The sequence below is a fragment of the Dendrobates tinctorius genome, unplaced genomic scaffold (genome assembly GCF_039654945.1).
Source record: "Dendrobates tinctorius isolate UK_male_01 unplaced genomic scaffold, ASM3965494v1 ptg000016l, whole genome shotgun sequence".
Lineage (NCBI taxonomy): Eukaryota > Metazoa > Chordata > Amphibia > Anura > Dendrobatidae > Dendrobates > Dendrobates tinctorius.
In genome coordinates, this window is record NW_027361684.1 from 6,753,651 (window position 1) to 6,775,119 (window position 21,469).

Sequence of the window (21,469 nt, forward strand, 5' to 3'; positions counted from 1 at the left end):
TGATATTAATAGTGCCATACTGGCCAAAGAGAAGCTGGTTTCCGCTGCTAGGAGCCATGGCAGTAGGAAACCCAGTCGAGCTACTCCTGAAGAGAGATTCTATCCACCAGGGGCCGATTCGCCATCCAGACCCAGCAAGGCTACGCCTCTCGGCATGGATCCTGAAAGGGACATCCTGAGATCAAAGGGCTTATCTGAGCAGGTCATATCCACTCTACTGGCCAGCAGGAAACCGGTAACATTCGCAATCTACAGAAAAATATGGAAGAGATTCTGCCTGGAAGGTGGCAGGTCCGACCTCTCGGCAGGTACCCCTGACCTCCCTAGTGTCCTAGACTTTCTGCAGTCGGGATATAATAAGGGGCTAAAACCCAGCACGTTAAAGGTCCAGATCTCTGCTTTGAGCGCCTTCTTCGACTACCCTTTAGCCTCCCATCCTTGGTTGGTAAGATTCATAAAGGCCACGCAGCGTCTTCGCCCCACAATTAGGCAGCTCACCCCGCCCTGGGACCTCGGCCTGGTACTCAGATCTTTATGTAGGGACCCCTACATGCCTAGTGATAGAATGTCCATTTCGACTCTTTCTCGAAAGACAGCTTTCCTCGTAGCCATCACCACGGCCAAAAGAATAGGGGAGATCCAGGCCCTGTCCACCAAGGATCCATATCTCCAGATCAGAGACGATCATATAACCTTAAGATTAGATCCGGCTTTTATCCCCAAGGTAGCCTCTTACCAGAATATAAATCAGGAGATAGTGCTACCATCCTTCTGCATCAATCCCCGCAATGAGAAAGAACAGCGTCTCCACTCCCTAGACGCAAGACGGGCAGTTATAAGCTATCTAGAGGCCACCAATGACTGGCGTATTGACTCAAACCTGTTCATCCTCTTCGGGGGTAAAAATAGGGGGAGAAAAGCCTCTAAGGCGTCCATCGCAAGATGGATCACATCAGTAATTTCAGACGCCTACCAGTCGGAAGGCGCCAGCCCACCAGATACCTTAAGGGCCCACTCTACTAGGGCAGTTTCAGCCTCCTGGGCCGAGCGCGCAGGCGCCTCAGTCGAGCAGATTTGTAGAGCGGCAACCTGGGCCAGCCTGAATACATTTTGCAAGCACTACAAACTTGACGTGCTATCAGGCCAACATACCGCATTTGGGAGAAAAGTTCTCCAGGCGGTGATCCCACCCTGAGGAGGTGCTTTGGTACTCTCCGTGGTGCTGTCAGGTGGACGTCCTGGAAAATAGGTATTAGACCTACCAGTAATGATGTTTCCAGGAGTCCATCCTGACAGCACGGGTAGTTCCCTCCCGGATAGGTTGTTATGTTAAGTTATGTCATATGATGTAATATGATGATACCATTAAAAGAGTTATAGCATTATCCACGCTGTGGTACTTGTTAAGTCACTGAGGGAAAGGGGTGGGACGGGGCCTTTTAACCTCTCGTGTGCTTTCCTGTCCCTGTAAGGAGGAGGAGGACCTCCTCCATGGTGCTGTCAGGATGGACTCCTGGAAACATCATTACCGGTAGGTCTAATACCTATTTTCTGTATATACAGAGGGGAAAATAAGTATTTCATAGACTGTCGATTTTGCTAGTTTTCCCACCTACAAAGAATGGGGAGGTCTGTAATTTGTATATCATAGGTACACTTCAACTGTGAGCGACAGAATCTAAAAATCAGAAAATCACATTGTATGATTTTTACATAATTAACTTGCATTTTATTACATGAAATAAGTATTTAATGCAATAGAAAAACAGAACTTAATATTTGATACGGAAACCTTTGGTTGCAATTAGAGGTAAGACGTTTCCTGTAGTTCTTGACTATCTATCTATCTATCTATCTATCTATCTATCTATCTATCTATCTATCTATCTATCTATCTATCTATCTATCTATCTGTAATAGCAATAACCCAAAGAAAGAACACAGTACTCACTAGTCTTAACCCCTCCAGATGTAGCACTCATCCTCCTGTTATGCTACGTGTCTCTAGTGCCGCCGGCTGCATTTAAACAATTAGTGGCACGCCATCTACTTAGTGGTGGTAGTAACTGCAGGCCATCAGTATTCTGTGCCTGGAAGGTCCCTTTAATGGCCTTTAATAGTCCGAATTTGGCTGACAAACAACAAATTGGAAGTGATTAATCAGGGCTTAAAGCCTATAGCCATGTGCATAGATAAGTTGTCTGAACCAACCAATTTTGGCGAGATTGGCCACCAGTCTTATGACTGTGGGGGCCTCTTGACTTGTTCTTACAGATTATTTCGGAAGAGGTAAGGATTGGGTGACTTGAATTTGTTCTCCGAGTCCTTTTACTATGCAGGCAGATACGTTCTGCCAGAGGAGTCTGGTTGTATCTTACTCTATTCTTCACATAAAAAACACAGGATTAGCGGTCAGCGCCGCTCAGCGATTAGCACCGCTCAGTGATCAACGCCGCTTAGCGATCAGCTGCGTTGTTCCTGTGCATGGGGGAGTCAGGGGAGAGCCGTCTGCTGAATAATGGTTTATCCGACCCTTATATAATGTGTATGGCCGGCTTTAGAGTCTTTGATTTGTTTTCTTAGTGTGGGCCGGCTCCTACCTCCAGTCGTATTCCTGCCAGAGACGGGTCTGAGGTTGGTGAGAAGGGGAAGTTGGCAGAGCTCCACCTTCAGAATGATTCTTCATACATTTCTCCCAGGGTTTGTTACAATAGGAGGCAGGATAGGATGGAAAGGAAGCGAGAATATAATATAAGCCTCTGGTTACCATGACCCACGGCTGGATCTGTCACATGATGGATCACAACAGTTTCTGGTGAACCTCATTGAAGTGTCATGGAGGAATTGTTAACATTTATGTTCCTCTTCCCTTTAAAGAGATGGAAAAGTGCACGGTACGTATGGTCCTCGGTTTGTAGATGAGGTGGATTCTAGTTGCTGGCTTTGGAGGACAAATGTCTGAGCTGAGCACCGGATTCGTTATTGGCACGGTTACTGGAGGAAGGTCCGCGCCATACTGTGCCAACATGTCCCTCTGCCCCACCTCTCTGCACCTTCATTGTTTTGCTTATGTTGGCTGGCAATAGATCCAGGTTTGCAGTTTTTTTTTTCATCATGTTCTTAGATCATTGTCTGATCCATGTCATTGGACCTATAGGCCTCATTCAGGCTACCGTATTTCCAGTCCACGTGCAGCACAGATAGCAGATCACCAATGTAAGTGAGTCTGCCCGTTCAGATGGGTGTCTGTGTGGGAAAAATGCAATGTGCACTTCAGCTTTTAACATAGCATGTGCAAAGATTGCACAGAGAACTGTAATAGGCCCTTTATATTTTGCATTTGTGGATCTGAAAATATGGCCACAAAAAACCATCATATGAATGTTTTTTTATTATAATTTCTGGACAAAAAAATTGCACTTTTTCATATTTTTCTCTAGCAGCCATTTCTTTATCATTACAGACCACAATGAAATGTAAAGCTTAGATCACACACTGCTGATCTCTGACCACCCAACGCTGGCCACTTGATCTCTGACCACCCAACGCTGGCCACTTGATCTCTGACCACCCAACGCTGGCCACTTGATCTCTGACCACCCAACGCTGGCCACTTGATCTCTGACCACCCAACGCTGGCCACTTGATCTCTGACCACCCAACGCTGGCCACTTGATCTCTGACCACCCAACGCTGGCCACTTGATCTCTGACCACCCAACGCTGGCCACTTGATCTCTGACCACCCAACGCTGGCCACTTGATCTCTGACCACCCAACGCTGGCCACTTGATCTCTGACCACTCAACGCTGGCCACTTGATCTCTGACCACCCAACGCTGGCCACTTGATCTCTGACCACCCAACGCTGGCCACTTGATCTCTGACCACCCAACGCTGGCCACTTGATCTCTGACCACCCAACACTGGCCACTTGATCTCTGACCACTGGCCGCGTTTTGTTTTACAATCATGTGGCCATAGGCAGCCAACCATATGGTCTCCTCCTAGGGCTACATTCACACATCCATGTGTGTTATTTCGCTAGGGTTTTGTTGATCCATACACACATCCTTTTTAACAATGGACACATGTCTCCAATCTGTGAGCTTGTTGTACTATAGTCATCCGCTTTCTGGATCAGACACATCCAGGAAAGTCTTATTGGGATCTGTGAGACACGGATGACACATGATAGACGGTCTGCTTCAGCGTTGCATCTGATTTCATCCATTTTTAACTGATGCTTTAAGGTCAGCGGGCAAGAATGTTCTGACACTTTCCCTGCTTCAATGGCAACAAAGGGATGGAAAAAAAAACACTGATACAAGTAGCATGACACCTTAGAAAAAAAAACGGTTCACTTATTTTATATGGTAGCCTGACGGGCACAGCTCACCTACTCTCCTTCCCTGAACAATGACCGCTCTACGGGTCACGGCATACGAAGACCCCCAAAGAAGTCAGTGACCATCTCCAGACGGTTGTTTCCTGCAGCTATGGGGCATCTCATCTCTGAATGCTGAGATTTGTAAAAAAGTAAATTTAAAATTGGTGAAAAATTCTGTAAAAAATAACATTTGGATGGTTCTAGAAAGTGAGATGCTACGTACATGCATTGCCGAACTCACTTATTTTTCCCTGTCACTTAGATAGTTCTGATGTCAATGACGGTGGCTGTAGTGAGCTGTCAGTAGATTGGGACCTTGTGATTCTTGATTTTGTCTTTTTCATGAGCACGTGATCGTCCTCTACACACCAGTAAGTATCGCCTGTACAGACACACAGAACGTCTGTCATCACTGTGAGATGGGGAAGGTCCCAGGGTCGGGATCCAGCTAGATGAGGATGCTGCAAGGAGTTACATAAAGTGCAGAAGTATTTATGAGCACATGGTGTCGTATAGTACGGGATGCTGGATCCTTTATATGCTGTTTTTCATTTTATTGAACTGATAGTAAAACGTGTTCTACTTCTTTTAAGTTCCAATTTCCTTAGAATTAGTATTTGTATGTTGCTCGAAGTATTGCCGTTCTTTCGACTGCTGAAATGCTGTGATGACAGTGGTGGCTTTCCCATTTGCATCGCAGAGCGCACAATCTGCAATTCTCTGCAGCACGTGGGTGAGGTTTTATAGAATTTCATCTACCACGCAAATGTATCCTGCCTAAACAAACCCTTCGGGTAAGTCAACACCTGGCTGCAAAATCTTCAAATTTTGCTTTGTATTTACTCTAAAATTTGCTGCTGATTTCAACCTTCTACATTGAAAGTGAGGTCCAAGGTGAGAAATCGGCAGCAGAAATTTCCATCCTGGTAAAGTAATGTGTTATGGGGCACGGAAGTCATGAGAGCGGTTCAGGAACCGTTGGTGGCTAATCAGGTCGCACGGTGCTGCAATGGGGACATTGGGTATCGCTGCTAAATACACCATTAGGAAATCCAGCAGTGCAGGAGGCCATGTCGTCAGCATGACTCACTTTCTGCTGTGTACACAACCAGGGTTTGCAGACTTAAGGCCCCGTCACACAGTGATCTCGCTAGCGAGATCGCTGCTGAGTCACAATTTTTGTGACATAACAGCGATCTCACCAGCGAGATCGCTGTGTGTGACACTGACCAGCGACCGGCCCCACTGCCGGGATCGCTGCAGGAAAGGCCAGGACTTTTTTTTGGTCGCTGGTCTCCCGCTGGCCACCACGCATCGCTGCGTGTGACAGGCGGGAGACCAGCGATCTGCTGGTAACTAACGTACACATCGGGTATCTAGGGACGCACGTCCCTTGGATACCTGATGTGTACCTTAGTTACCAGCTCCCTGCATCAGCGCGCTGGTTACTAACGTGCACAGCGTCGCTGTGCTGATCGCTGGTGAAGCTGTCTGTTTGACAGCGCACCAGCGATAACATAGCGATTCACCAGCGATCCTGACAGATTGATATCGTTGTCGGGATCGCTGGTGAGTCGCTATGTGTGACTCCAGCCTTAGACTTGACCTGATTATTGCCCTTTCCCAACATCCACGCCACAAAGCAGCTAATCTGGTTCATACATTCGTGTGTCACCTTGGAGTGTGACAACGTGTGAGCAGCTCATGTTCTAGTGGACACTTGATAGAGTTGCATGTAGTGACCTTGGTGACATCTGTGTGGAAACTGCCTTCTTTATTTAGGCTTATGGCTTGTTTGCCCTCTCGTCAGTACTTGTGTCTCGTTGAATCACTGTGATGATAGATGTGTATGAGGGATTTGCACAGTTTTCTTAGGGACTTTTCTCTAGTCAGATGGCAATGGCACTGCCACATTGGCGACTTATTAATCTGAAAAAATGATAATGGGATTGTGTTACCTGCTTTAGAAGAGGAATTGGTCACTTTTGAAATGGCATCATGACCTGATAGAAACCCTGTAAATACAGTTCTGTTTAAAGCTCAGTTCACACCTAAGTTGGTGGTTTTCTTCCATTACACTTGGTGGCGGCCTGTCCGGCTTTCTCCCGGGACCTGTCGGCGGCCTGTCCGGCTTTCTCCCGGGACCTGTCGGCGGCCTGTCCGGCTTTCTCCCGGGACCTGTCGGCGGCCTGTCCGGCTTTCTCCCGGGACCTGTCGGCGGCCTGTCCGGCTTTCTCCCGGGACCTGTCGGCGGCCTGTCCGGCTTTCTCCCGGGACCTGTCGGCGGCCTGTCCGGCTTTCTCCCGGGACCTGTCGGCGGCCTGTCCGGCTTTCTCCCGGGACCTGTCGGCGGCCTGTCCGGCTTTCTCCCGGGACCTGTCGGCGGCCTGTCCGGCTTTCTCCCGGGACCTGTCGGCGGCCTGTCCGGCTTTCTCCCGGGACCTGTCGGCGGCCTGTCCGGCTTTCTCCCGGGACCTGTCGGCGGCCTGTCCGGCTTTCTCCCGGGACCTGTCGGCGGCCTGTCCGGCTTTCTCCCGGGACCTGTCGGCGGCCTGTCCGGCTTTCTCCCGGGACCTGTCGGCGGCCTGTCCGGCTTTCTCCCGGGACCTGTCGGCGGCCTGTCCGGCTTTCTCCCGGGACCTGTCGGCGGCCTGTCCGGCTTTCTCCCGGGACCTGTCGGCGGCCTGTCCGGCTTTCTCCCGGGACCTGTCGGCGGCCTGTCCGGCTTTCTCCCGGGACCTGTCGCGAAACGCTTGTGGGTTTAGTGTTGACGGCTCATCAACTTCCATTTTCATGGATAAGCCCCTGAGCTGTATACCAGATTATACGTGACCCTTTCGTTTACTCCATTGGGAGCTTTCTGTTGGTGTAAAGGACCTCTACTGGGCAAAGATTTACCTCCACGTGAATTCTGCCACTTTTCACAATTTTTGTTTTTCCCGTTTTAGTTGGCAGAGTACAGCTGGCAGCACTATTAACACTGGCAATATGTTCTGCCAAAATGTACTTGGCAGAGACCTCGACTTCACAGGTAGCGATCTGCAGAGCAGTGTGAGTTTTCTTTTTAAAGCACCACTCGCCAATAAAAATAAGTGCTGCGCCACGCTACCTTTCTTCAGCCCTTATTTAGTATTTTTACGTGTTTCTAGGCCAGTGAGCGATCATCATGTCATCCCTCCGTGACGTCACACCATGCTCACACATAGTCCCAGCGCAGCTGAATATCAAGGTGGATAGATAATTTTTAAAGGGATTTTCCTAATAGATCCGCTTATCATCTATTCACAGAATAGGGTGATTTCTGAGGGTACCTGTGCTAAGACCCCCAAGAGCAGAAGTCTCATAGTCCTCTGAGCGGAGAGTGCAGAAGTCCTGATGGGTGATAAATGTATTTAGTGGGAAAGCCCCTTTAAGGGAGTGTGGCCACCAGTCATTGCGATTTACCGTCTTCCCATATGCCATCGTCCAGGTCAGAAGTGACAATTTGACCCTGGATGATGAATGCGCCCTTATTGTTGGTAATGGAGCTGTAATGAAGACTGTCAATACAGATGGGATTGTACAGTCATGGCCAAAAGTTTAGAGAATGACACAAATATATTTTCACATGATCTGCTGCCCTCTGGTTTTTATGTGTGTTTGTCAGATGTTTTTATCACATACAGAAATATAATTGCAATCATATTATGAGTAACAAAAGGTTATATTGACAGTTAGAATGAGTTAATGCAGCAAGTCAATATTTGCAGTGTTGACGCTTCTTCTTCAGGACCTCAGCAATTCTCCCTGGCATGCTCTCAATCAACTTCTGGATCAAATCCTGACTGATAGCAGTCCATTCTTGCAAAATCAATGCTTTTATTTTGTCTGAATTTGAAAGTTTTTGTTTGTCCACCCGTCTCTTGATGATTGTCCACAAGTTCTCAATGGGATTAAGATCTGGGGAGTATCCAGGCCATGGTCCCAAAATCTCTGTTTTATTCCCTGAGCCATTTAGTTATCACCTTTGCTTTATGGCAAGGTGCTCCATCATGTTGAAAAAGGCATTGTTGATCACCAAACTGCCCTTGGAGGGTTGGGAGAAGTTGCTCTCGGAGGACATTCTGGTACCATTCTTTATTCACGGCTGTGTTTTTAGGCAAGACTGAGAGAGAGCCCATTCCCTTGGCTGAGAAGCCACCCCACACATGAATGGTTTCAGGATGCTTGACAGTTGGCATGAGACAAGACTGGTGGTAGCGCTCACCTGGTCTTCTCCGAATAAGCTGTTTTCCAGATGTCCCAAACAATTGAAAAGGGGATTCATCAGAGAAAATGACTTTACCCCAGTCCTCAGCAGTCCACTCCCTGTACCTCTTGCAGAATATCAGTCTGTCCATGATGTTTTTTCTGGAGAGAAGTTTCTTCTTTGCTGCCCTCCTTGAGACCAGGCCTTGCTCCAAGAGTCTCCGCCTCACAGTGCGTGCAGATGCACTCACACCTGCCTGCTGCCATTCCTGAGCAAGCTCTGCACTGCTGGTAGCCCGATCCCGCAGCTGAAACACTTTTAAGAGACGGTCCTGGCGCTTGCTGGTCTTTCTTGGGCACCCTGGAGCCTTTTTGGCAACAAGGGAACCTCTCTCCTTGAAGTTCTTGATGATGCGATAGATTGTTGACTGAGGTGCAATCTTTCTAGCTGCGATACTCTTCCCTGTTAGGCCATTTTTGTGCAGTGCAATGATGACTGCACGTGTTTCTTTAGAGATAACCATGGTTAACAGAAGAGAAACAATGATGCCAAGCACCAGCCTCCTTTTAAAGTGTCCAGTGGTGTCATTCTTACTTAATCATGACAGATTGCTCTCCAGCCCTGTCCTCATCAACACCCACACCTGTGTTAATGGAGCAATCACTGAAACGATGTTAGCTGGTCCTTTTAAGGCAGGGCTGCAATGATGTTGAAATGTGTTTTGGGGGATAAAGTTCATTTTCTAGGCAAATATTGACTTTGCAAGTAATTGCTGTTAAGCTGATCACTCTTTATAACATTCTGGAGTATATGCAAATTGCCATTAGAAAAAATGAAGCAGTAGACTTTGTAAAAATTAATATTTGTGTCATTCTCTAAACTTTTGGCCATGACTGTATTGTTTGATTCCTATGGAAATACTTGAGCGGAAAGCACCTTTAAGGGTTGGTCTGCATGGTGGTATTGGTTCTCAGAATGACCTACTATATTAATTTTCCCAGTGTCGTGACTCTGAATTTGTGTTTTATTGTATTTTTGGCATCCTTTGTATCAGAGCCATATGCCCATTTTTTAAATTTTGCTGTGATATATAACGGTTAACCCCTTAGACGACACAGTCAGTAATAGTCACAGCATCTAAGCGGTTTGACTAAGGGCTGTGATCTCTGCATTGTATTTGCATTATTTGGTATGATTATAATTGGTGATTTTGGCATTGTCTTGTTTATTCATACACAGGGATTGCAGATTGGTATTGGCAGGGTTTACCTATGTAGATACTTCTAAGATTCTGTTGTAAATCTGACGTCTCCTTTACATGGTTGCTTGAGTTTACTTTTTTTTTCCCTATGAAATTCACTTTCTAGACTCCTCACCATGTCAAGTAGGTGGTAAGTCCCCAGAACTTAGGACGTGGCCTTGATAATTACGTCCTTCCTACCCATGTAACTGCAGTATAAAGTGCTCCAAAATGTGTGCAGGCAATAAAGAAAGCCATATATAATGTGCAGAAGCGCGCTCCGTGCAGAATCACTAGCTCCTCAACCCTCCATGATGGGTAAATATTTCATGAGCGCCGCTAGATCAATGCTGAATGGCGGACACAGCAGGCTGATTTAGATGGGCTCAAGTTGAATTGTGAAAAAATAAATACATAAAAGGACCACAGTAGCTGCGTCCTGCCTCCTTTCAGGTGCATCTGTCATTTCACACAAGCTTGCCCTTATCCATCACTTGTAATGGTCTAATATGTCCATGAACTGTCCAAATTCTCATGTTCTGTAACTTTCCATCTTCTCTTTCAGTGTGGGGGATTCCTTGCCATCAACATTCTGCCAGCACTGTAGGAGCTGGAATGACCTACTCACTTTCCAGCAGTTGTCCTATATGACCAGCCTGCCTTGTACTGAAAGACTATATCTCTGCCATAGCGTAGGATTACACTTGACAACAGGCAGTGGACAGAAGGGAGACACCTAGTGGCTTTTGGTTGTTACTGATAGTAGTAGTTCAGTGTACGTTTTATAGATGGGGCGATTTATGTCACCACTTTGTATTTCTGAGTGGAGTAATAAAGTTATTAGATGTCAGAGGTGATCTCTAAACATCCTGCTTCTATGTTAGTTTTTCGTCATTGAAGGCCATAAAACACAAAACCTGTTTCTATCACTTGTGTAAACCTTTCTTAACCTCTTCTGCATAAAAAATAAGAGATTACATGTCTTTTTTTTTATAGTAGTGAGGAACAGTGAACTTAGGCTGTGTGCACACGCTGCGGATTTTGCTGCGGTTCCGCAGCGGTTTTGGCCGCTGCGGACCCGCAGCAGTTTCTGCTGCGGTGTACAGTACAATGATTCCCTATGGGAATCAAAAACCACAGTGCAGACGGTGCGGAATTTTCCGCGCGGATTATCTGCGGTTTTCAATCCGCAGAAAGAATTGACATGTCAATTCTTTCTGCGGATTCTCCTGCGGTTTGCCATCTCCTCCATTGAGGAGATGAAAAACCGCAGGGCAAAACCGCAGAGCAATCCGCAGGTAAAACCGCAGGTCTTTTGACCTGCGGATTGTACAAAATCCGCGCGGATGAATCCGCACCTTTTCCGCAGCGTGTGCACACAGCCTTAAAGAAATCCTTCAACTCGCAATAAAAGAGGGGTGCACGGCTTCCCCTGCCTCCCGGCTTCCTATTTGCAGGGTGAAGGGTACGCTCTTGCTTGGCAATATGGACCTGCAGTATTTTGGTGCCACTGGCACAATCCGTGTTCCTTGGGATGCTGCAGGCAGACGCGCTGGAGGATTGTGGCTGGCTAGATCCAGTGATCAAGCCTCAGAATAGCGATTACAAGCTCTACGGCTTGTGAGCGCTGCGCTCCTTGCCGTGGGGACCGATCACCTCTGATAGACTGCAGCAGCGGCCGGTCACCCAAGCAGCGAGCAGTGCACAATTAAAAAGAGAAATCCTTCCACTCTTGACATTGTAAGTTGCAAAACAGTTTGTTTTTCTGAACCCTTTGCAATTGTAATAATTTCTGATTGCGAATAACACGTTAAAGGGTCAAAGCCGATAAGTGTGCGCAGTCACTATGTGTGCTGCGGGGATTCGCCGGTTTCAGACCCGGTACCGGACGGTATATATGAGTTATACATACCCCCAATCAATGGACGCGACCTCGTTCTTCATACACTTATATGGAGTGTGACCAACCCCTCTAGTCAGGCACACGCACTGGCCGACCACGTCACTAGTCGGGCCGCGGTATGGAGGGAGCAAGACTGCGCCCACTGGCCAGGAGTATGGATAACTCATACATACCCTCCGGTCCTGGGTCTGAAAATCAGCGAATCCTCGCAGAGCACAGTGCGTTCGCGGAGGAATTCATAAGTCCGCAGTCACAGAGTGACTGCAGACTTACCGATTTGGACCGGACAACCCCTTTAAGGCTGGTGGCAGAATCGTCATACATTCTGGCGCCTCTTACAAAATACTGATGGGGGGAATATGAGATGGGGACTTGTATTTATTAACTTACAAATATAATTTATGATCAAAGATACAAAAAAAGTATAATAAAATTACTAATGTAATACATAGTGATAATTGATTTGGCATTGCAAGCTGTCCTGGCCACTGGAGCCACATTATACTAATTGTATAGCGCGTATATACTAATTGTATAGCTATTAGCGCGTAGTGTTCGCTGTGTGGATCCGCCAGGACTGTACGTGCGTCCTGTTTGTCACTTCAAAAGGTGCAATAATAAGGGAGAGGCACAAGATCAGATCCAGCGGCTGCATGAAACATCTGCTCCATCTTCCTCCCAGCATTGCCCTTGACCCTGAATCTTGTCATTGAGTATACCATATACCGTATACTCCACGACGCCGACTCCACAGCCCTGGGTAACAACATGTAAATTTTCTGCAGGAAAAACGCTGCACAAAATGAAACGCTTGACTTGCGGCAGATTTAGAACCAACACTTTGATGGTTCAGATCTGCAGGGAATACATAAGCAGCGCCGATATCCGAAATCTCATTCACTTTGGTACTGTAAAACAGTTTTTTATTGCATCAAAAGCGCATCAATGTGTACATACCCTTAGGCTATGCTCACAAGCCGCGTTTTTTTTTTTTCAAATGCAAATTTTAAGCTGCGTTTTACCGTACCAGCAAAAGCTCTGAGATTTCAGAAATCTCACGCATGCACGGTTTTATTTTTTGTCCTGATTGCATTGGAAAACTGCAGCATGTCGTTTCTTTCAGCGGTTTTTCACCCATAGAAAATAATGAGTAAGTGCAAAAACGCAGGTAAAAAATTGCATCAGTTTTTTTTGAGGGGCTCTAAACTTTATCAACGTTCAGAAGGGAACAAAAACGCAGCAATAAAAATGGAGCAAAAAAACTCAGCCACACCTGCTTTTTGTAAGCAGCTTCTTTATGTGTAATATAGCTTTACACAGGTATAGGGCATAGTCACATCTTACAGGAGTGTTTATTAAGCCGACCCTAAACCGAACCAAGGGGTTATATTGTTGGTCTCTGGCATGCATATGTGCAGGAACGTGCAGCAAAATACCCTTCTCTATACAAAGGGCCACTCCCAACCTAAAGTAGGGGTTCTTATGGTGGAGGAATGCCCCAGCGCCCGTCCAGACTGTGACCACTGTCGGTGATGGCCTGATGAGCTTGTACATCCTGCAGTGCTCCTTATTAGGTTTGTCCTACCTCCTATTATAATGCTTGTGGAACAAAGTCAGTAAGAAAATCAACGCAAGTCCATCAAGGGCAAATTACTGTCCTACAGTCCAGGAAGGGGGACAAAAAACCCAACGACGATTTAGTTGCTAATTTCTTGCTGGCTGCAGCTCTCTGGCTGTGACTCGAAGTCCAAGATGCGGCTTTTTGTGTCAAATAGGGATACTATTTGTAAGTGTGAAGATCAGATCTCCCGCATGTCATGGAGACGGAGGTCATGCGTGACGTACATGATTATCCTATTTACTGTACTGCCTGTCGGTGTTATCTCCTGCTGATTGCTAAAACTGCTGTTATTTTTCCCCCAGGTGATTTCCTGAAATCATGACTGTGCATTGGCCTTGACCTTACTCTTCAGTGAGGACTTTGTCTCCCATTATGTCAAGTTCAGGGTATCCTAACCAAGGAGCGTTCGGCAGTGAACAGAGTCGCTACTCCACCCACCCCGTGCAGTACGCCTTCCCCAGCAGCCGTCACCAACAGGTCCGTGTCATTGTCCTCCGTATCAGCTTCCTTTATTTCTGTGTTTTGTTTTTTTTTCTTATTGCAACATTATCTTAGAGTGAATAATGAACGTTTTACTTAGAAAGTCGATTACTAATCATAATCAAATCTCTGTGAGATGATCTGCATTAAAAATCAAGCCCCAGAAGTTAAATGCCGAGGGTCCGTCCTATGTCGGAGGTAAATATGGTGGATTTCCTGACTTGGGCCTTCGATGTGGAGTTGTATTCTTATTATGCTTGTATAGCGCTATCATATTCTGCAGCGCTTTACAGACATCATCATCCCTGCCCCCATTGGGGCTCACAATCTAGATCCCTATTTGGGTCATTCCATATCAAGTGATCCAAAAATGAATATTTTTTTTACCTGATGTCTTTAGATTTTTTTTATTTTTTGTTTTTATGAAGTACAACTTTAGTTAATTACAAATTAAAAGTTTTGAATTTTTTTCTTCATCAGTTAATTTTTTACAGACTTCTAAAGTTGTGAAAAAGAGCGAATTTTGGCCTGGTATGGCTTTACATTTTTTATCATATCTTGGGCTAGAATTAAGATACAAAGGTGGGAGAGACATCATTTTTCTCAGAACGGTAAAGGCTTTCATTTGATATGTCACAAGACTGTTTCTTTACATTTTGTTTTTGAGAAATCAAATTCATAATTTTGATGCGCAATTGTGAAAAAAACGTATGTTTTAAAATGGTGAAAAAATGCATGTGCGTTACTTGTGTTCTTGTTTGTTTGTACAGTGATTCAACTTGGGACCTATCAAATTTGTATTTTTTTTCTTAAGCCTTGAATCATCTGATTTTATGTTTGTGAGTTTATTCCTTTTTTCTTTTCACATTACAACATATTGAACTCAACATTTATATGTAACAATAAGGAAACACAAAAAACAAATCCCGAAGTGCCAGAATAAATCCATCTTAATCATCATAACACAACTTGCTCAGCATTTTCAACCTGAATACACTGAACAAACCAAAAGAAAAAAGGTGATCATATCCTCAAGTGTGATTTTTCTAAGTGGTCTCATCCTAATTATATGTTAAAAACAAGATTAAAAGAACCAATATTTTTACCACCTTTTATACATGTAACGATTCATCACTAAACCTGTCATTTATGAAGTGTTTAAGAAGAATAGTACAGTAGTTAAATCCTCGTTCTATAAAATATGAACTAATCAAACAATTAATAGTACATTTTTAAACTGGCCTTTTATCATCAATTTGACCCTTCTAGTGGGTGAAATGTAATCTGGTCCATAAGCGCTTACTAGCAATGGCCATTTCCTTTTGTGTCAAAGAGTATGTGCGGCCGGTCATGGTGTTGGGCTCCACCTGAGTTAATATCTGGTTTTTGTTAACTTTTAAAATGTCTGGTTTTCTTGGATACACAAAGGATGGCGCTGGGCCAGAAGGATGCAAAAAAGTCACTTCTACTACTTCATTTTCACAATTTTTGGAGAGTACAGTAGCCAGCCACCAGTGCCGATCATATTCACAGGTCACATAACCAGTTTTGTCATCCATTTTCAATCTTGTGCCGTCTTCTACCACTTCATGCACTTCACTGTCTTTGCTGAATGAAAAAATCCTTGTTTTTATTTCTGTTTCACTACGTGGAATGACAGTGTGGTATTGCTGAGTCCCTTTGATGCGTTCTCCTTCCTGTAACCGATGCTTTAACAAACTCTCCTCCTCTTTGTAGTCCTTGTTTGTACAGTACATGAACTGGATGTTAAGAATATTTTTCTCACTCCATTTGAAAAGTTGCATGGTGTTAAGATTTGGTCTGAATATGGCCTCTGGAGGCTAGCCCGGGCTGCAAGGCGTTTCACGGTGCCTCCTAAACCATCACATACACCTTTGCCATGAGCAGTGGCAAAAAAGTGCCATTCAGCTTCCACTCCAAAGTCTTTCTTGTGATGGCATACATTTATAAAGTTTTTCCTGTTTTTATACTGTGCAGAAGAGCCATCCGAGAAGTAGTAGACCTTGCTCAAACTTGGTAGGATGTCTGTTTTTATCACTGAAATCAATTTTTTTTGGAATAAATGAACAGCTATTGAATCATGAAGTAAGCATTCAGATATCATAACTACACTTTTGTACTTTATTTCTACATTCTCATTGTAATAGATCGCAAAAGGGTGCACAGTTGTTTGTTCATTGTTCCAGTGAAATGACTGTGCTTCATCCTGAACAACAAAGGAATAGTTCTCTGAAAAGTCTAAGCTTATTACTGCCTCATTCTGTTTGATGCTTTCTTTGAGGTGATTGTAGTAGTCAGACTGTTGGCGAGCTATAAATGAGTGTTTAAGGACTATCAGCTGTTCACAAAAACATTCTATAAAAAGTTCTGCACTTTTAAAAACCGTGTCAAAAGTACATCTGTCAACAGATATCCACTGTTTATAAGTTATATTATCTACCATAGCCTCTTCAAAATAACTTAATATTTTTTCTTTGAGAGCCGATACTGAAGGACATTTTTTGCAAATATTGAGATAACAACTCCAACTCTTTTCTGGACACAATATTTGAGACAGACATACTTTGTAATCGCCAAGGTTGGACTCGCCAATCTGAATATCTTTCAGCTTACCCCCTTCAATCATGAGCTTAGTGTTCTGGTGTGTTGTACATATGTGTGACATCGGCGGTCGTGCCCGCCGATGCCCCTTTAGCGGCGGTGCCCGCCGCAGCTTCCTCTCACCTGCGCCCCCCGGTTCGCGCGTTCCTCCGCGCTGCTTGCCGCTCTGCTGCGGGTAACCGCGACGGCCTTAGGCCGCGCACGCGCGTTCCCCCGGCCTCTTCCGTTGGCAGGGGGCGTCGCTAGGGGAGGGTCTGTAGGGCGCACTTCCGGTCTCCGCATATATCAGGCGTCCGCTCTATTCTGAGGGCGCCTGATGATTGTTTGTGACTTGCAGCACCCATCGGCCCTACCTTCTTCTGTGTACCCTGCCTATCCTTACTGTTCCTTTGTCTGCCCTGTTCCTGCTCCGTGTCTGTCTGCCTGTCTCCTTCCTGTGGTCCTCGCTGTACCTTTCCTGTAGGCTTCCAGCCATTTCCTTCTGCCCTCCACCTCGCTACTCCTGCTCTGTCTGCCAGTCCTCCGAGTCGTCCCTGCTGGCTCCGGCTGTCGCGGTTCCGCCCCCTGCGGTCCTGCCCCTAACGATCCCTGTACAGGGGTCGGTCTTCACCAGGTGTGCTCGGCCCAGGGGCTCCGGATCCGCGATCCAGAGGGTCCACTCTTGGACGTATTAGCCAGAGGCGTCACAGATGCATACTGAGTGTGTACCACTACCACCAGTCAGGACACAATTCTTCGGTCGCAGGTCAGCAAATTTTGAAAATCCTATTTTGGCAGAAGTGGAATTTTTTTTCTTTAAAAAGTTCATAGGTTTCTTTCAAATTGGTAAGAACCAGCCTCTTCTGGACAGGAGTTTTCTTACCGTTCACTTTTATAGACACACAATCTTTCTTTCCAGGCATAATTCGGCTCACTTCATCACTATTGTAAAAATCTTTCACTTTACCAACTATAGCTTCATCTAATGTTTTGCCTGGTTTAGGATCAGGACAAGACATGAAACCATTTTGTTCATCTAGATATTTGGCTTTTCTAGCCATTCTATTGCTAACGTTAAATTCATTTTCTATTCTTTTGCATGTCCCACTCTTCGGTAGTGTAGTCAGTATCATGAACTGTTCACTTCTGCTGTGGGTGGATTTAAATTTATCTTTAAGCTGCAGAATGATCTCTGAATCAGTGTCATTTTTCCTTCACCTTCTACTGTTTCACCTGCCAGCTCAAGGGTCAATTTTTTTGTAACTTTTTCTAATTTTTTTTGGCAATAACCTAGATAATGGATTCTTTTTTTTGCAATGGGTGACTCTTCAATGTTAGAAAGTGATTTATTCAAATACTCTATTGTTAAATCAGGATTGATAAAATCCTCTGTGTTGGAAGTTACAGGTTCTTCGAAATTTCCTGCCTGCTGAGCATTTTTCTCTTTTGCAAGTTGCTTTCTACAACTGTCACAAATTTTCATGCCTGCATTGATTGATGGATTTATATGAAACATCCAATCTTGTACCGGCCTAAGATTTTTTCTTGTTGTGTGTCCAGTTTTTTCAAAAGGATTGCAACAGCATATATTATAAAATGCTGTTCTTTGAGAAGTAGCAGCCATTGCTGTGTGAGAAAAATACAGTTAATATTATGTAAGGAAGATGGGTAATAAAAATAAAGATTTACAGTACACTTGAGATATAACTGTTACTAAAAAGTGAGTATTAGGGCTAATGCACACACAGCTTTGTCTGTCTGCGGATAAACGCTGCGGTTTTGGCACATTTTTCTACCTTGTTTTCACTATATCTGCATTAGTCTTTTTAATCGCTAGTGAAAACGATGGCAGCTTTTTATATAAATAGTGATAAATGCGTTTATTGCAGATCAAAAAGTAGAGCAAGCAGTGATTTACTCACTCTGTTTCAAAAAGCACTGCATGTGTTAACCCCATTGAAATCAATGAGGGGCATTTTACTGAACGATGATCACTCAGAATAGCGCTGTGTGTGTATTGGCCCTTAATAAGAAAAGCATTAAACTATTAATGTAAGTTTACTCAAACTTTAAACACACTCACCAATATTGTAGCACACAGACTCCCTTGATGCCGTAGAGACTATTGTTTGTTCAAGAGTGAACATGTCAGGACATGAAAGCTCTGTCTTACTTCCTGACTCTGCAGTGGGCAGATACTCAGCATGACTGACAGAGCTGCTGGCCTGTCATTTGCTCTGCATTCACTGTCTAGACCACAGGCTGAACAGATCTGAATACCAGATTTTGGAATTGACACTGTATAGTTTAATTTTTTAAAATATGATCCCATCATGATCCCAACTTGAATTTTGGTACAGATGTGGCTAGGAGCATAGCAGGTACATGTGCAGTTTTTGATATTTCTAAATTAAACATTTTTTTCAGAAATGTGTTTTAAACCTTTGCGTTTGCATTCGCATGGTTAAAATATTAACAAAGATACTCCTGTGACATATCTGGTCAAAGCCTGTACAGTTCTGGGTAGACTGGCGTTTATTTTGTTTGTCTATCTTTTTTCTAGCCTGAGTTATGAGGAGAAATGTTAAGGCAGGCAACACCGAAATTCGCACTTTTTCTGAACTTTGAAAATCAATAAAAAATAATAAAAAAAAAATCTAGAAATTTTTTTTTCCTTCAGGTTTTGCATTCTCTGACACACGATTACCAAATAACAAAATCTCAAAAGATTTAAAAATATAGAGGTAAAAATCATTGGTTCACTTGACATGGAATGACCCATTTTTGGAAAGTGGGAGGAACCCGGAGGAAACCCACGCAAACACGGGGAGAACATACAGACTCCTTGCAGATGTTGTCGTTGGTGGGATTTGAACCCAGGACCCCATCGCTGCAAGGCTGCAGTGCTAACCGCTGAGCCACCGTGCAATACTGATATGTTGGGGAAAAAATGCTCCGCAGTCTGATGGTTCATCATTATCTTGTAACAATTTTCAGTTTGCAAAGCAGGATTTATCACTGCCCAATGGTGGCCCGGACCTGGAAACATGGTTCAACTTGCAGTAGAAAAATAAGCATTTTTTTTCCTCCCCCGAGTTCAAAATATGAATCGGATATGTTTGGATAAGGTGTTATCTGAGCATGCTCGTGTGCTAACAAAGTGTCTTCTGAATGCTCGGATATGTCCGAATCCCCACGGCTTCATGTCTTGTGGCTGTTCGACAGAATTAACACATGCATGGATGTCCTGTTTGTTAGGCAATCCCCATATGTATTGCAGCTGTTAACAGCCTCAAATCATGCGGCCATGGGGTCTCGAACATATTGTCTAAGCACACCCAAGATATTCGGATACCACCTGAGCATGCTCGGATCACACCTTACTCCAGGGCGTTTGCTCGTCACTAGTCTGTACCTTTCCATGATTATCAGGTCCCGTTAATTCTAGAGTGAATGGATTTTATGGTAGCAAAAATTAAACTCTAGGCAAAAAAATGTCAATATTGAGTCAGTCACATGGAGCTCTAGGGCTCTGATTCAGAACGGGATTGTCTGGTCTTGTGGTGAAAGTCTGCAGTCACCCAGTCATGTGACCTCATGTTGTGTACGCGCTGTAAGGATTCAGAAGTCTGCAGTCATAGAGTGACTGCAGACTTTCACCACAAGGCTTGATAACCCCTTTAAGCTGTGTGCCCATGATGCGATTTTTAAGTGTTTTTGCCCCGATTTTCGGCGCGAAAACGTTTAAAAAACTTGGACAGAACGCCCCCCATGCATTCCTATGGCATTCCGCACATGCTGTGCTAATGCTGCGCTTTTTTCCGCGGCGGAATCGCATCGCGGAAAAAATCGCAGCATGCTCATTCTTTTTTGCGGAATCGCAAAGAATTGCCGCGATTCTGCACCCATAGGAATGCATGAGAATCGCTTACTTCCCGCATGTGGCTATGCCCACCATGTGGGAAGTTAAGCGTCTCATGTGCGGTTGGTACTCACGGTGTGGAGGAGGGAAGACTGTCCTCCGGGCCCTGGGTACCATACCCCTGTAAAAAAAAGAATAAAAAATCGGGGTATATTTACCTTCCAGCGTCCCGCGCTGCATTCCCGGCCTAAGCGTTCCCAGTAATGCCTTGCGGCAAGGCCCTGTGATGACGTAGTCTCGCGTGACTCTAGCTGTCTCGTGAGATCACTATAGCAACGCGAGACCAACGTCATCACAGGTCTCGCAAGGCATCGCTGGGAACGGGAGCGTCGCTGAGACAGCGCGGGACGCCGGAAGGTAAATATACCCCGATTTTTTTAAATGTTTTTATCATTTTTAACATTCTATCTTTTACTATTGATGCCGCATAGGCGGCCTCAATAGTAAAAAGCTGCTCAAACTTGTCAAACACTATGTTTGACGAGTGTGACCAACCTGTCAATCACTTTCCAAGCGATGCTTCAAATCGCTTGGAAAGTGCTTGAATATCACACGCGAAAATCGCGAACATAATCACAGTAAAATCGCGCTGAAAAAAACGCACGATTTCTGGGAAGGAGTCCGGTTTTGAGTGTCCGGATTAAAACGCAACGTGGGCACATAGCCTTAAGGAGTTTTCCAACCCATTTCTGTTATAAAACTGCACACAAATATGACTTTTGTCAGTTTTATGCTAATTCTTTCGTGCGCAGTCTGTCAAATTTGACCGAAGTTGCACAACTTACATCAGAAATGACTCTGGCTGGAGTAAAATTTTGAAGGATGCCCCCTGCAGCTGTAAGATGCAGCAGTGGGAGTGACTGCAGACTTGTAGATTTGGACTGAATAATCCCTTTAACCTCACCGGTCCACTGGACTTGTTTCCAAAATCAGTCAGGCTTGTTTAGATGTTCTTTTGTATACTTCTGGTGCATAGTTTTTACATACTTTTATGGTGAGGAGAGGTTTTCATCTTAGGACTCTTCCATGAAGGCCATATTTGTGAAGTTGTCTCTGAACAGTAGAACAATGTACCACTACTCCAT

The 21,469-nt window shown here is 44.8% G+C and overlaps 1 protein-coding gene and 1 long non-coding RNA gene across 8 annotated transcripts in view; one reads left to right on the plus strand and one right to left on the minus strand.

Moving 5' to 3' along the window:
• Positions 1 to 21,469, plus strand: part of NCOR1 (nuclear receptor corepressor 1) — a 214,158-nt gene that overhangs the window by 19,778 nt on the left and 172,911 nt on the right. For all 7 annotated transcript variants that reach the window (XM_073565347.1, XM_073565345.1, XM_073565351.1 and 4 more), the window contains exon 2: positions 13,684 to 13,858. In XM_073565347.1, the coding sequence (XP_073421448.1) occupies positions 13,754 to 13,858 (105 nt within the window). In that variant the 5' untranslated portion in view covers positions 13,684 to 13,753. The remainder of the gene's footprint in view (positions 1 to 13,683; positions 13,859 to 21,469) is intronic.
• LOC141079613 (uncharacterized) lies at positions 17,780 to 19,065 on the minus strand. The gene is made up of 2 exons (XR_012228532.1): positions 18,546 to 19,065; positions 17,780 to 18,088 (listed from the first exon to the last, which is right to left on the minus strand). It is a non-coding gene; the product is annotated as an uncharacterized lncRNA (long non-coding RNA).